This window comes from Drosophila sechellia, chromosome 2R (genome assembly GCF_004382195.2).
Source record: "Drosophila sechellia strain sech25 chromosome 2R, ASM438219v1, whole genome shotgun sequence".
In the NCBI taxonomy this organism is placed as follows: domain Eukaryota; kingdom Metazoa; phylum Arthropoda; class Insecta; order Diptera; family Drosophilidae; genus Drosophila; species Drosophila sechellia.
The window spans coordinates 4,903,152-4,920,189 of NC_045950.1; the positions used below are offsets into that span (position 1 = coordinate 4,903,152).

At 46.3% G+C, this 17,038-nt stretch overlaps 1 protein-coding gene across 1 annotated transcript; it reads left to right on the forward strand.

Annotated features, from left to right (window-relative positions):
* Nucleotides 1-1,447: 1,447 nt before the first annotated feature.
* Nucleotides 1,448-16,663, forward strand: LOC6608211 (protein patched). The gene is made up of 6 exons (XM_002032920.2): nt 1,448-2,367; nt 11,493-12,046; nt 12,366-14,292; nt 14,406-14,613; nt 14,676-14,947; nt 15,062-16,663. Exons 1-6 carry the CDS (start codon nt 2,239-2,241, stop codon nt 15,830-15,832), a joined length of 3,861 nt encoding a protein of 1,286 aa, XP_002032956.1. The 5' UTR covers nt 1,448-2,238; the 3' UTR covers nt 15,833-16,663.
* The last annotated feature ends 375 nt before the right edge of the window (nt 16,664-17,038 follow it).

Consider the following 17,038-nt stretch of genomic DNA (forward strand, 5'->3'; position numbering starts at 1 on the left):
AGGATCATGGTGCACATAAAAGATCGTTTTGCGATTTTCGTATTAAAATGTGTTTATTTCATAAGTATTTTATTAGTCAGAAATTAAAAAAAGAATTGTCTAGTTATGAATCTGTTCTTTTTAACATGTAACTCAGTATATTTTTTAAAGTAAATTCGAAGGAAATAAGTGGCAAGGTTTTCTTTTAAATTTAAAAAATTATTTCAATAAAGTATTTAAAAATAAATTTGTTTAAAAAAAGTTACAAATTCTTTTATAAGTCGATTTTAGAGTAAATATTTAAAGATTACGTCTAATAAACATATAATTTGTTCTGTGTTTTAATTTGCCGGCAAAAACAAACCTACTTGTGTGGTCCTCGCACACTCATAACCCCTCGCATATTTGAGATTCATGGGGCGAAGATGCTGCAAAAACAATGGCAAGGGAAAAGCAGAAACATCCTGCCGCTCATAATTTAGCATCGGAACATGCAAAAACAGACATCATCGCATGGGGCAGCAGCAACAGCCATAAAACCAACAACACGAGCCATGTAAAGCTAACAAATTTGCCAACAGTTCGCGGCACGGATACACACACATGCATGCGCAGCCTGCCACGCACGCGCTTCCCCCAAACAAACACACACACACGGAGACGAAAGCTCCACTGAGCAGCGCTGCCGACGCTGAAGGCCGACATCGGCAGAGCCCCGAACGGTTGGGTGGGGGACCACCCACATCGCTTGGCGGTTTCAGTTTAATGAAGGCAGAAACAAATTTATTTTTGGGTGGTCCACACTGCAACGAAAATAAACCACAGTAGCAACAACAAACTAGCAGCCAAAGCACTTTGGGTGGTCCGTGCAAAAAAACAAAATTACGGCATGCGAATAACAACAATAGAAATTAGCGCTCTCGTGGCTGAGCTATCTGGGTAAATTAGAGCTACACAGCTAATATATTATAGTTTTTATTTGTATATCTAAGAGTAAACGTTGAATTCCAAGCAATAAATTTATTTTTACATTATCATTATTATTTTGACTTAAAAATTTACAAACGTTGTTTTAAACAGTAAGAGATATATATTTTATTTCTTAATTTCTGTTATTATAATAAAATTTGTAGTTTTCGTTGTTTTTGCAACCAGCATTCATAAATTTTATATAACAAACTTGGTATTTTCTCCGAAAAACTCTTGAATCACCCCTCGGTATTTTCTGTGTTGAGCTACCGTTAAATCAGCCCTCGCATAGAGCGTTCTCAAACCAAAATGGCCGCACACGACACAAGAGAGCGAGAGAGAGTGGGGAGAGCGTCTGTGTTGTGTGTGGAGTGTCGCCCACGCACACAGGCGCAAAACAGTGCACACAGACGCCCGCTGGTCGAGAGAGAGCGAGAGAGAAACAGCGGCGCGCGCTCGCCTAATGAAGTTGTTGGCCTGGCTGGCGTGCCGCATCCACGAGATACAGATACATCTCTCAGACTGCGTGCGATCCTCGAACGAAACGGTTGTAAGTGCGGAGCGCGACGACTTGTTATTCGTATTTCCGACTACTGGCACTCTCGGTGTGTGGTATACTAACAAGATAGATATCACAGAACTCGTGGAAAAGCTAAGATATTGTACCTCACGGATGCGAGGCGAAGTTCATGGATTAAATGCCAGGCAACAACAAAAGCCAGCCAACCAGCCAGTGTTTGTGTGTGTGCGTCGCCAAGTGCAAAGTAAAGTAAAGGTAAAAGAGCGAAAGGCGAGAGAGAAAACCGAATACGTGAGTCTTCCGACTGCCGCTTTTCCATGTGTAAATGATCTGTGAAAATTCTGTCAAATTCCCCTGAGAAATTGTGCCCAAGATAAAACCCGAAAACCGCGTTTTAATCGTCGAAAAAACCCAGCAAATGCGAAGCCAGCAATCACAACAAAACAACACAACGAGAGCTCAGATACACAGCGTGCTCAGAGAGTGAGCGAGAGAGCGCGGGAGAGAGCGTCTCTTCATTAAAAATACAAAATAATTAAAAATAAAAATGCGGAGTGCAGTGCAAAATGCAGCCAAACAAAATACGAGATTCCAATAACAATTAATCGAACCGAGAGTCCACGAACAATCCGCACACTGTCTCCCAAGTCTCAGTTCCCGGACGCAGACGAACGGCAGGCACTGTAGAAAGACCGATTCCGCAGCACACTCCCATCTGCACATCTCCGCCACGCGATTCCGTCCGGAATCCGGCTATAAACATAACCATAATGAACCGCGACAGCCTCCCACGCGTTCCGGACACACACGGCGATGTGGTCGATGAGAAATTATTCTCGGATCTTTACATACGCACCAGCTGGGTGGACGCCCAAGTGGCGCTCGATCAGATAGATAAGGTGAGTGCCCAACTACAGTGAACTCTCACTGTGAAGGATAGCCATGTTGAGTTCAATAATATTCCTTGGCCGTATTCGTAAGATCCTTTATACGTTTAAATGGAAAATCTTGTTCTTTAGATACTTTTGTTAGTAGTCCCCTTTACTTAAATTAAGAAGAAGCTTTGAAGTATATAGTCAATTTAAAAATTGTTCATTATTTGAAGTTATTATATTGTACAATTATTGCCATTAGAATATTGAGACACTTTCCAAAAAACCATGATGTAGAAGTTCGACTGTAAGGCCGCAGCGCAGCGGCTTTTGTTTAATGCGGCCATTAAGTCGCCGGGACAGATTTCAATAAATTTTATTGCCAATATCTCTCGCAATATTTTTCGCGTTTTTTTCGTCGCCGATGTCTTCTTCGCCAGTCGTTTCGATTTCATTTCATTCGTTTCGTTTTCTTTCGCTCGATTCCCTGGTTAATATAGTTGTCTGATGTTCGCTTGCCAGGCAGCCTATTAATTACAGTGATTAGTTGAAATCCACGCCAATCGGCTTATATGCTAATTTTGCTATTTCATTCTGTGGACATAAAAAGCTTGGAGGATTTACCTCCAAATATAGACATTTGTTTATGAAACTGTTCGCCGTAGAAGTACGCTGTATTGCAAAACTAAAACAAATTGGATGTTTTACCAATCTTGTTAGTATTTTTTCGCTGTGCTTCGCCATCAATCCACATCTATTTTCGCTGCGCAGACGTAGACACACAGCAGGACTTTCGTACTCGATTCGCCGATCCCAAACCCACCGATCCAGCTCCAGACGGACATATCCACAGACAACTTCATTACTTTGGCGCTACTGTGCGCGGCTGGAACGACCGCAAACCGAACAATAACAACTGCAACTGCAACTGCGGCGAGCGCCAAAAACAGCTAGGCAAAAACTGGGCAGCAGCAGCAGGAGTTCCGTCCTCCAGCAGTCGAAAGCAGCCGAAAAGGCAAAAGGCAAAAAGCTTTGGCAGCCGCAGCAAAAATAATAAACAACGCCAGCAACAACTTGCCCAGGGTTCTGCTGGTGTGGGTTCGTATCTGTGTGTGTGTGTGTTGCCTTCCCACATGGGTGGGCGCCGAGGTCTCCGCGAGAGTCATTTCGTACGTGATGCTGCTGGCTGGACTGCCATTGGCGACCCCCTTCCAGCCGCTCTTTTCGGAGACCCCCACCCCTCCATTGCCCCAATGCCCCAACGCTCCTTAGATGCTCTGTGATACGAGTTGTGGGGCGACTTCGGTTGGGAATTCTTCGCAGATTGATTGGAAGCATGCGTGACGTAATGAGTAATCTATATAATTTCGAAACAATTTGCTTTTTGGCTCTGCAGTATGAGATTGATTAGCAAGCGTTTACATTGAGTTTTTAATTGTGTGTCAATAAATGAAGGGCGCACATATTTTCATTATTATTTATATAGATTTTTTTAAATTCAATCTTAAAGGTGATCAGAAATGTTTGAAATAGTTGTGAGCTCCAAAAAGAGCAGCATGCAATCTTATACCCTTTTTCGTTGCCAAAAGCATTTCAGTTTGCTGCTGTTATTCCCACCCATGCAAATGAGGGATCGTTTTTCGGGTTGGGATCGGGCCATTGAATGCGGGTGGCCCAAAAAGCGGAAAAAAAAAGAAAAGAGCCAAGGAAAAAATTTCACTGACGCACGGGCTTTGTTGTTGCTGCCTCTGCTCGCGCAGTGACTGCCAAACTGCGCTACACTGAAAAACAAACAACCATTTATAAATAATAGTCGCTTACATGGCTAAAGTAAGAATTGATTTCCAGACACAGTTGATTTCCTAGTTAAGCTTGTGTACTTTACGATAGTTTATCCTTGGGGTTAGTAATATATTTCAAAGAAGGAAGTTGATAACATTTTGAGGAAAACTCAATTTTTCTGTGTGGACCGCCTCAAGTTTTCTCGCTGCTTCGCTGATGCTTTTTACAGCTTGATGTCTTCATCATTGTTGCAGTTGCAGTTCCTTGGCGACCGCGTGGCGTGTCTTGCTCTGTTGTTGTTCCCCCAGTTTCCCCCGCCCCACCGTTTCCCCACCGAGTTGGTTTTCCTCTTGTTTTTGCCTCTCCGCTTCAGTGTGTGTGTGTGTGTGTGTGCATCTCAATTATTTCTCGTAAAGTCTCTCGGGGCTCGGTTGTAACGTGCTTTTGACTCTGCCCCATCCTGAACTCCACTGGAAAGTTGTGGCAAACGATCGATCGTGATGGCGCCGACATCGTCAGCGTCTTTTGTGGTCGTCGTCGTCGTCATCATCATCGTCGATGGCGATTTATTTTAATGACTCAATTTAACGAAATATATTAAGACATTAAAATCGTCTAACGAAGCTGGCAAGGGATCGCAGTGCGTTTGCTTCTCTTTTTTGGCGAGTATGCAAATTACCGAACGCGATTATTATTATTATTGCTTTTGTTTATTTACTTCTCTGGAAAAAATTTCATTTCTGCTGCTGGGAGGTCTACGTTGTCTTCAAAAGGATGACGTTTTCATTCATGATATGCATACCAAATGAAGCTGAGAATTACTTAGTCAACAAAGAAGATCTACTTGAGGGTATAACGAATGGCTGATTAAGTTTGTTTGCTGAGACTTAAGTTTCAAATTATTAAACTTAGCCTTGGACTTGCATTGTAAACATGTGGCGCCCAACGTGTACTTCCAAATCGTTTTAATTTTGTTAAGCTATAGAAAGTGATTTTTACAGTTGAATATTATATTTCTGTATATATATTTATAGCATATGGAATATAACGTATGTTGGGATTTTGTTTACGAAATTCCTCCAGAAATAAAATGCATTTCCTATGAAAACACTTTCATCTATTTTTACTTGCTGAGACGTGTTTGCATGTGTGCACCACAAATCATTCGACTTGTTGTTTTGACTTAGAGTATCTCATAGCTGCATTTATCCATCCGATCGGGCTGTCCGCCGATATTTATTTATTATTTGCCCTAAGCCCGACGACTGAAATCGCACAGGCTGAAATCTCATTTATGGCAATGCCGCACTATCGATGCAGACCATGTACTCGCGAAAGAGCTCGTTGTATCTATAAGATACATATGAATTCATGAATGAAATCGCTTGTCTACCCCAACCCCTTCCCCCTCTTCGTTCCGCTCCACCACTATGTCTTCCCCGATTGCTGTGCCAATTGTAAGGCAAACACACTCACACCGAAACGCACACACTTTGCACAGGAAGTTGAGCAACATTGGCGGCATTTTGAAGACGTCTTCGCTCCCAGTGGGCTATAAATTTGTTTAGTCATGCCGGGAGATGTCCGGCGATCCCGTGTCCGTTTCGCTTTTTTCACAACTGCTCACGAAAAACAAACACAAACACAAATATTTGTGCCATCCACGCAGACAAGGGGCAACCATTTATCAAATTGACATAGCCAAGAGGAAGGAGAAACATCTTCAAAAACAAAAACCAGTAGCCTATCGGCACAAACTTTGGAAAATTGACTATCAACAGGAGCACGAAAATTGCATACTCCTTTGGAGATTCAGAACGAACCCCTTAATCTTAAGTAATCTGATAATAGAAACACTTATCTTTCGAGCTACGAACCATTTTGACAAAAATGGTCGTCTGTAAAAGTCAGTCTAAATCAACTCTGTAGGTAAATTAAATATTTAATCAAAGCCCCAACCTCAGGCAGATAACGCGGCCTATTGACTTTCAGACCGTAAGTCAAATATTATAATTTCCAGATCGTTATCTGCTTGATAAGATCTCGAGCGCGGTAGGTGTAAGGCAAATAAATCATTGTCACACTCGCGATCAATATTTGTTATTTGATATTTTCAAGTGGCGAAGGGAGTTCCGATAGCAATAGCCCCACACAAATAAACTGCAGTCCAGAACCATACAATTAAATACTTATGAAATATTTACGAAAACGAAATACCAAAAACGAGGACGGAAAGGAAAGATCAAAGCCCGGGACCGAAACGAAGGGCGAGGGTGAGTCTGGATCTCAAGTGGAGAGTGGAGAGTAATCCTTGAGCAAACTCCCCCAAGGAGTGACACAGATAGTTGGCGGGACGATACCTGCATAAATTGCTATTCCCTTTCAGCAGGGTAGTATAGATCCATCGACGGGATTTCGCTTCCCAGAAGGCCACAGAACAATGTCGATGAAGATATCTCACGCCTACAGGCGTTTCCGGCTTAGGGTTACGTGGAGGGAACGAGACCTCGGCGGAGATAGATAGAGATACAGATACATGCATAGGAAGTGCTTAACAAGTTAACTGTAATTTGACATGCTGGGCGTGTTGAAAGCAAAACACGATAAGTTGTGCACGCCCAGAAAATGTCCACTTCTGGGAAATGTCATTTAAATATGACTTGGAAAATTCGTAGACATTCCATACAAAGACTTGTTAGTACTGAAGATTAGGCCAATTTTAGTGGCAGTTCCAAGAAGACTTTAGACGAACTTTAATCGGATTGGAGCCCATTCATAAAAACGCAGCAGCTTTACATAATCCTTTGACCCATTATCAGGGGTTTGAACTTATTTTCCCCTTCGAATGAACCCAATGGCCCACATAACTCCCACACAGTGATCCCACAATTGACAGCTTCATCTGCTGCGGCCCCGCACACTCAACGCACCAACGTGGCCAACTTGACTTGATCTGCCATCTGCAGCTGGCGCGGGGAACTGGAACTCACAAAAAAAAGAAAAAAAGAAAAACACAAAATACAAAATGTGAGGGAAAAAAATAAACCGAGGAAAAAACACGAAATGCTGTTGTACAGGCGGCCGCAGCTTGGGCTTCATTAGGGAAGGGACGGCAACGACTTTGGCAGAGAGACGAGCCGTACATAAAACTGTTATTGTCTTCATCAGTCTGAGGTCTCGGCGAAGCAAGACATAACAACGGCCCGACAGAGAGAGAGAAGAAAAATCAGGAGAATTATGAAGACATTAACTCGACCACACAGCACGCTGCCGTACCTACATACATCCAACCCACACTCATGCACATACCCACACGCACACCTATGCACGAGCAGACAGGCCCAAAAACTCGAAACCCCAGCAGAGAGGGGCTTACTTACGTTACGATCAAGACCTAGAGCCGAGCCAGAAAAAGGTATACTGCAGAGACAGAGGCACCACAGTGACAGAGAGCGAATACCGGAAAGAAACATTCAAGCAATAATCACGGAATTCACTGAAAAAGCAGTTAACGGACAGGCGGACGGACAAAACTCCGCTGAACGGACGCGAACTCGATACGATACGATACGATACGATGCGATGGACGAACGATCGGGAGTGGAGAGTGCGTGTGTACCTGTGAGGGCCAGGTAGGCTGCGTTTTCGATTTTCAGACGAAATAATAAAGAAATTAAAATTGTTACGGCCTCTCCAGATCGCAGGGCAGGTGAACTTAGCTTCAGTTGAAATCGAAGTGATTACAAAACTTTCTTGACAGACTGCCCAGAGAGAGAGGGAAGATAATCGGGCATCCATGCTGGTGGTCCTCTTCTGTTTTGCACCTGGCGCTTCTGGAGTTAACTGTAAACCGTCTGCCTGGCCGCTCACCTGAGCCGCACTGTGACCTTCAAACCTTTTTTTAACGATTTCGCTTTACGGGCATGCAAATATGTTTTTTTTACTCCTTTTTTCCGACTCGCTCGATGCAAAAAGTAAAGAGCATAAAATGGTAATAAATGCGGCAGACGGTTTGCTAGTCACGTTTTGGGGGCGCCATAAATTGGCGGCAACAAGGAATTTGCATTCAACGGTTTCACATTCGTTTGGGCCTCATTTTTAATTGCCTCGAAATCAATTTACTTTAGCTGTTCAAGCAGCCGAATGCGTGTGTGGTCCTTAATGGCGTCCAATAGACGGGAAAAATTAGTACGCAGCGCTAAATGTAATAAAGAATTCCGTATTCCCGCTAAAAATAAACAATAAATAGCCCATCCGTGACGCACTATATCCATTTCCACCCGCTATTTTGTTTGACAGCCTCTGCAGCTGTGAAACTAGAAGAACACTCGTCCATTTAAATGTGGTGAAATGGGAAGGGTAACCAGCATGAGATACTCGCCAGATCGGATGTGGCAATGCAGAAGATTTCGTATTCAGCAACGTTATCAGGTGGCATATAACTTTTATGGTAGCTACAAGTTTTATGGCACACGCTTACGTGAGAAACATGGGAAAGCTGCGACACTCACACACACACACAGTCCGCCGGATCAGAGATTCCATATATAGAGCACTCATCCGTAATCCCTTGAGCCGGAGTCAAAAGATCTCAGAAGATTCCCCCCGCAAGTGAGTGATTCACGCGCTCGCACAATCCATAAATTTGGCCCGCAATGGAATCGCCTGTCCATATACACCATGCCATAGATGCCCCCTATTCGATATTCGATTCGTCTGGGTGGTCTGCCATATTGAGTTTCATTTTATGCTAAAAATGCTGTTTTTTGTGGTTTTGCATTCGATTTTTATTGCGGCATAACTGGGTGCGCTCATATTTTATGGCCCAACGCACCATATACGAGCCGAGACTCAAGTGCTTTTCGGATTTCCAAATGGCATGGAAAAGTTTTTTATATATATATATTTTTTTTCAAATTTAGAGTGGTTCCCGAAGCGGTCCGTGTAATTAAGTAGTCAGGCGCTGTGTGGGGCCGAAGGAAATTCGATTTTTGCCTTTTGCCCCGCCAGTTGATGTGTCGGATCTTTTGATTGATTGATGCGTGATGCGAAGATTTCGAGATTGCTTACAGAAGAGAACAGAAAACTTCAAACACAGAGATTTTGAACATATAAAATTGAGTAAAGTAATTCACAATTTTCTTTTCTTCAAGTTCTAGTATACTGATTTGATAATTTATCACATAGAAGTTTGTTAATCTGTTAATATTTAAAATCGAGCTGGAGATCTGAATTTTTCTCCGTGTACTTGTGATACATTTCTACCCAACATCTCCGCTCTACCTGCACCTGCTGTTTCCAACTGTTTTCGTTCTTTTCGGCCATCGTCTTCTGCCCCTCGCTCGATCTCATTGGTCGTGGCACCTGGATTCTGAGCCCGTCTTCATTTCTTCGTTTCTGGGCAACCAGCCAGATTAGGGAGGCTGGAGAACCTCGGCGGCTGTGTGTGCGCATTTCTAATGAAGCTGTCGCCGTTGCTGAACAGCAGCAACAAAGAGCTGACATTTTCATTTGAAAATGCAGCATAGGAAACCCCGGGCAGGATCATAAATCAATGCGTGACATTTCCTCACTCCGAACCAGAGCTGCGGGGGCGGGCAAAAACTGAATCTGAATCTGAAACTGATTATGGGAGGGCGGTGAGGCAGGGGAAAGTGGCACGCAAGGCAAAAAACGGCACAAGATTGATGACATGTCACACAGCTCGAGCGGCAGTTTAGCGAAGGCCTCGCGAAAGAGACGGCTCGAGCGGAGCGAGAGAGACAGCTGCTGACAAGCGTTGATGGCTCAATTTGGAGCCGCACAGTTTGCGAGCCACTGGAATGCCGGCCAAATCTAGATTAACTTTATTTTTATACCCGGCTGGCTGCCCCAAGGGGCCCATGCAGATCATGCAGTGTTTTTGTTTTGCGGACAGGGATTCCTAGAATCGTGTGCATCTTTTGTTTGCGCACCTCGGACGGGGAAAATTATGGAAAAATTCCACGAACAGGTCGCCGCAGGCAGTCTCAAAGTGAATGTGCCGCCAACGACTTAATTAATGGCGACAAAGTTGAGCGCGCCGCGTTTGATGTTTTATTTTCCTTGCGTTGCGGAAGTGCCTGCATATCTACATATACATATGTATGTTGCATAAACAAGCAGCAGGAAGTGCAGGATGCTAGGTATGACTACCTTCACCATCCTCAGTTGATCAAGACATTAAGAGTGACTCCCGCTCCATCTTAACGGTAGTCGTAAAACGCTCGGAAGACCACCAAACAACAAGCCATTTCTGTGTGCTGCAGCTTTTTCTCCATTCTTCGATGCCGAGCCGAGTTGGGTTGGGAAAAATCTGTGAAAAGCGATAAAGGGCGGCCGCACAGCGCACAGACGCCAGAACGAGGAGCCAAACTTCGAGAAGATTCGAGTTTGGGTCTGTGCGGAATGCGTTATTGGATGCCTCGATTCCCAACTTGGCTGGGTGCGCCACAGTTGCTGCACAGTGGGACCAAAGTGATTCGGATTTCAAGCTATTGTCTAGAATTTATTAGAGCAATTTCATAAAATATTTTCAAGGCTTATAAATGGGGTTATTTACCTTACCTTATCGTTTTAAAAAGCATACTTAATTTTTCTTTTAGAATTTATAGACTATTGTAATCCAAACAGTTGGGTTTAACATATGCTGGTTCCACTGTTTCTCTGATTGTTGGGCTAAAACCTCGATTGAGACGTTAGCGTTAGCGCGAGCCTCATTATTATTTTTTTCATGGTTCTTTTATATTTTTTTTGGGGGAAAGGGGTTCAGTTTCCGTGCAGCGCTGCAGCAGCTGGAGAACGGAGAAGCAGCACGAAATTCGAAGTGGTTGCTTGGAAAGGAGCGCAGTGTGGAGCCCAGTTCGAGCCAGGCCCAGAGCCCGAGCAGCGATCGATCCAATTTCCCAAGCAGGCGATTATAGGTTCGCCTTTTTTTCAGCCCGCCAATAACGACAGCGGCGTCTGTGTTGTTTTTGTGGTTCCACACGGCTCTGGATTCGGGATCTGAAATCGAGGCTCTGGGTGGGGTCCGGGGGCATGGGCGTAGCGAGGGGATGGAACAGTATACGACACCAGATGTCAATATATAATCTCTACTTAATAGTAACAGGAGCCTGTTGTCCCTAAATTCCATTTCATATTTAAATATCGACCCCGGAGTAAAATATTCAGACCACACCCATGTGCGGATGGATGGAGTTCGTTGGGAGCAGAGCAAATAAATTATATGGCCACACGCTGTTTCGTTATAATTTTAATGCGTTATTTATGGCAGCGGGGAAATGTGGGGTTAAATCTAAAATAAAGCCAAAAACTAAACGCTAAATTCCGTATTTGGTTGCATTTTGCAGGGCAAGGCGCGTGGCAGCCGCACGGCGATCTATCTGCGATCAGTATTCCAGTCCCACCTCGAAACCCTCGGCAGCTCCGTGCAAAAGCACGCGGGCAAGGTGCTGTTCGTGGCGATCCTGGTGCTGAGCACCTTCTGCGTCGGCCTGAAGAGCGCCCAGATCCACTCCAAGGTGCACCAGCTGTGGATCCAGGAGGGCGGCCGGCTGGAGGCGGAGCTGGCCTACACACAGAAGACGATCGGCGAGGACGAGTCGGCCACGCATCAGCTGCTCATCCAGACGACCCACGATCCGAACGCCTCCGTCCTGCATCCGCAGGCGCTGCTTGCCCACCTGGAGGTCCTGGTCAAGGCCACCGCCGTCAAGGTGCACCTCTACGACACCGAGTGGGGGCTGCGCGACATGTGCAACATGCCGAGCACGCCCTCCTTCGAGGGCATCTACTACATCGAGCAGATCCTGCGCCACCTCATCCCGTGCTCGATCATCACGCCGCTGGACTGTTTCTGGGAGGGAAGCCAGCTGTTGGGTCCGGAATCGGCAGTCGTTATACCGTAAGTAGTTAAATGTTAATACCCGCATCTTATAGATTCTAAAGTATATCTATCCCTAATCATTTTGCATGACGTACTTAAACCCACATTAGCCCACAGTACTTCTCTATTCATATTAAGGAATTAATAAAGTACTTAGTAAGTACTACTTACTTACTTAGTTAAACGATAGCTTATCTTCATACACTAACTTGCAGTCCTATCTATCGACTTGATAACAGTATCTTCTTCAAAATAAATAATCACAAATAAAAGCTTTCTTAAGATTCCACCTTCTTAACCCAACTAATCCATCTTTATTATGGTTACCCCTCTACAGAGGCCTCAACCAACGACTCCTGTGGACCACCCTGAATCCCGCCTCTGTGATGCAGTACATGAAGCAGAAGATGTCCGAGGAAAAGATCAGCTTCGACTTCGAGACCGTGGAGCAGTACATGAAGCGGGCGGCCATTGGCAGTGGCTACATGGAGAAGCCCTGCCTGAACCCACTGAATCCCAATTGCCCGGACACGGCGCCGAACAAGAACAGCACCCAGCCGCCGGATGTGGGAGCCATCCTGTCCGGAGGCTGTTACGGTTATGCCGCCAAACACATGCACTGGCCGGAGGAGCTGATTGTGGGCGGAGCGAAGAGGAACCGCAGCGGACACTTGAGGAAGGCCCAGGCCCTGCAGTCGGTGGTGCAGCTGATGACCGAGAAGGAAATGTACGACCAGTGGCAGGACAACTATAAGGTGCACCATCTCGGATGGACGCAGGAGAAGGCCGCGGAGGTTTTGAACGCCTGGCAGCGCAACTTTTCCCGGGAGGTGGAACAGCTGCTCCGGAAACAGTCGAGAATCGCCACCAACTACGATATCTACGTGTTCAGCTCGGCTGCTCTGGATGACATCCTGGCCAAGTTCTCCCATCCCAGCGCCTTGTCCATTGTCATCGGCGTGGCCGTCACGGTTTTGTATGCCTTCTGCACGCTCCTCCGTTGGAGAGACCCCGTCCGTGGCCAGAGCAGTGTGGGCGTGGCCGGAGTTCTGCTCATGTGCTTCAGTACCGCCGCCGGATTGGGATTGTCAGCCCTGCTCGGCATCGTTTTCAATGCGGCCAGCACCCAGGTGGTTCCGTTTTTGGCCCTGGGTCTGGGCGTCGATCACATCTTCATGCTGACCGCTGCCTATGCGGAGAGCAATCGGCGGGAGCAGACCAAGCTGATCCTCAAGAAAGTGGGACCGAGCATCCTGTTCAGTGCCTGCAGCACGGCAGGATCCTTCTTTGCGGCCGCCTTTATTCCGGTGCCGGCTCTGAAGGTGTTCTGCCTGCAGGCTGCCATCGTAATGTGCTCCAATTTGGCAGCGGCTCTGTTGGTTTTTCCGGCCATGATTTCGTTGGATCTGCGGAGGCGTACCGCCGGCAGGGCGGACATCTTCTGCTGCTGTTTCCCGGTGTGGAAGGAACAACCGAAGGTGGCTCCCCCGGTGCTGCCCCTGAACAACAACAACGGACGCGGTGCCCGGCATCCGAAGAGCTGCAACAACAACAGGGTACCGCTTCCCGCCCAGAATCCTCTGCTGGAACAGAGGGCAGACAGCCCTGGAAGCAGTCACTCACTGGCATCCTTCTCCCTGGCCAACTTCGCCTTCCAGCACTACACTCCCTTCCTCATGCGCAGCTGGGTGAAGTTTCTGACCGTTATGGGTTTCCTGGCGGCCCTCATATCCAGCCTGTATGCGTCCACGCGCCTCCAGGATGGCCTGGACATTATTGATCTGGTGCCCAAGGACAGCAACGAGCACAAGTTCCTGGATGCTCAAACTCGGCTCTTTGGCTTCTACAGCATGTATGCGGTTACCCAGGGCAACTTTGAATATCCCACTCAGCAGCAGTTGCTCAGGGACTACCATGATTCCTTTGTGCGGGTGCCACATGTGATCAAGAACGACAACGGTGGACTGCCGGACTTCTGGCTGCTGCTCTTTAGCGAGTGGCTGGGAAATCTGCAAAAGATATTCGACGAGGAGTACCGCGACGGACGGCTGACCAAGGAGTGCTGGTTCCCCAACGCCAGCAGCGACGCCATCCTGGCCTACAAGCTCATCGTGCAAACCGGCCATGTGGACAACCCCGTGGACAAGGAACTGGTGCTCACCAACCGCCTGGTCAACAGCGATGGCATCATCAACCAACGCGCCTTCTACAACTATCTGTCGGCATGGGCCACCAACGACGTCTTCGCCTACGGAGCTTCTCAGGTGGGTCTTCTTAAATTAATTTAAGAAATCAAGTCAAATTAAATTAAATTACATCGCTTTAGTTCTCCATATTCCATGATTACAATAACGTGTGTGTATCTTTATTCTTCCAGGGCAAACTGTATCCGGAACCGCGCCAGTATTTTCACCAACCCAACGAGTACGATCTTAAGATACCCAAGAGTCTGCCATTGGTCTACGCTCAGATGCCCTTTTACCTCCACGGACTAACAGATACCTCGCAGATCAAGACCCTGATAGGTCATATTCGCGACCTGAGCGTCAAGTACGAGGGCTTCGGCCTGCCCAACTATCCATCGGGTGAGTCGGAAAAGAGTACTTCATACCTGAACCCAACTAACATTCGATTTCTTTATCGCCAGGCATTCCCTTCATCTTCTGGGAGCAGTACATGACCCTGCGCTCCTCACTGGCCATGATCCTGGCCTGCGTGCTACTCGCCGCCCTGGTACTGGTCTCCCTGCTCCTGCTCTCCGTTTGGGCCGCCGTTCTGGTGATCCTCAGCGTTCTGGCCTCGCTGGCCCAGATATTCGGGGCCATGACTCTGCTGGGCATTAAGCTCTCGGCCATTCCGGCAGTCATACTTATCCTCAGCGTGGGCATGATGCTGTGCTTCAATGTGCTGATATCACTGGTGAGTCTTCATTTCTGGCTAGACCATTAAGAGCTTCGGATTTTCCATAGATATCCCAAGACTTTTAATTAGATTCTCTTCACCAGGCATTAATCGCTTATCTCTCCATTCTAGGGCTTCATGACATCCGTTGGCAACCGACAGCGCCGCGTCCAGCTGAGCATGCAGACGTCCCTGGGGCCACTGGTCCATGGCATGCTGACCTCCGGAGTGGCCGTCTTCATGCTCTCCACGTCGCCCTTTGAGTTTGTCATCCGGCACTTCTGCTGGCTTCTTCTGGTGGTCTTGTCCGTGGGCGCCTGCAACAGCCTGTTGGTGTTCCCCATCCTTCTGAGCATGGTGGGACCGGAGGCGGAGCTGGTGCCGCTGGAGCATCCAGACCGCATATCCACGCCCTCTCCGCTACCCGTGCGCAGCAGCAAGAGATCGGGCAAATCCTATGTGGTGCAGGGATCGCGATCCTCGCGAGGCAGCTGCCAGAAGTCGCATCACCACCACCACAAGGACCTAAATGATCCATCGCTGACGACGATCACCGAGGAGCCGCAGTCCTGGAAGTCCAGCAACTCGTCTATCCAGATGCCCAACGATTGGACCTACCAGCCGCGGGAACCGAGGCCCGCCTCCTACGCGGCCCCGCCCCCCGCCTACCACAAGGCCGCCGCCCAGCAGCACCACCAGCACCAGGGCCCGCCCACAACGCCTCCGCCGCCCTTCCCGACGGCCTATCCGCCGGAGCTGCAGAGCATCGTGGTGCAGCCGGAGGTGACGGTGGAGACGACGCACTCGGACAGCAACACCACCAAGGTGACGGCCACGGCCAACATCAAGGTGGAGCTGGCCATGCCCGGCAGGGCGGTGCGCAGCTATAACTTTACGAGTTAGCACTAGCACTAGTTCCTGTAGCTATTAGGTCGTATCTTTAGAACCTAGCCTAAGCCGTAACCCTACTTGTATCTGTATAACCGATTTGTCGCGGGTCTGTTGAGGATTTCGTTCTCATGGATATTGTTTAAATTTCTCAAAAAGTTGCTTGTGGTTTCAAGATACATTTTTAAAGAGGTCACCAGATATTTATATAGAAAATTCAAAATCGACGTATCCATGAAAATTGAAAAGCGAAGCAGACCCGTATGTATGTATATGTGTATGCATGTTAGTTAATTTCCCGAAGTCCGGTATTTGTAGCAGCTGCCTTCCCCGCCCCTCACCCTGAAATGAACACCCTTCGAGCCACGCCCCACCGCCCCTCTGCGTAGCAGCTTTGTATGTATGTATGCTAGTACCTAAGGAATACTTAAACTTAGAGATATTTATTGTAACACACGCAACACGCAAAAACACACACAATGTACTTACATATAATTCAATGCGAGATTCACCCACACAAAACGAAACACACAAACTAGTAATTGTAGCTCGTAATTTAGTTTAAATATGTACATAAAACACAAGGACTTGAACCAAAATAGTATCGCTTAAACGGAAACGAGAGAAACGAGAAAAATAACTATTACTTAATCAACTACAAGAGAGATATCCCTGCTCCCCTAACCGTACTTACTACCAAAATAAAACAAGAGTATAAGCATAAAAATGGAAAAAGAAGCGAGGAACGATTGTAAACGCGGCATTTATCCATGTACATTTGTTGCACGAAGACTGATTGTCTTTCTTTAATAAAAATATATATTATACAGTTTTTTAAAAGCGAAATTCATGACTTTTTTTAAACAGTGGGCAGAGAATAGAAGAAAGGGAAGTTTACGCTATATCAATAACAAGATTTCATTTTTGTAATTAAATCTTAAAAATCTTAAAAGAAGAAGACTACAAAAGTTTAAATTAAAATACGTTATATATATGCCGTTTACAAGTTTGATTGATAAACTTTTATACACGAAGATATTTTTTACTTAGCTAAGATCAACTCCTTGGTTTAAGTCTCGGATACGCTGTTCTACACGGTGTATGATGTAATGTCAAAACTTTGAACGGCAAATTTACTTTTCAATAGCTAAAAGATGTATCTTATTTGTTTTATTTCACTGTTTGATTTTGAATTTATTTTATATATTGAAAAAATTCTGA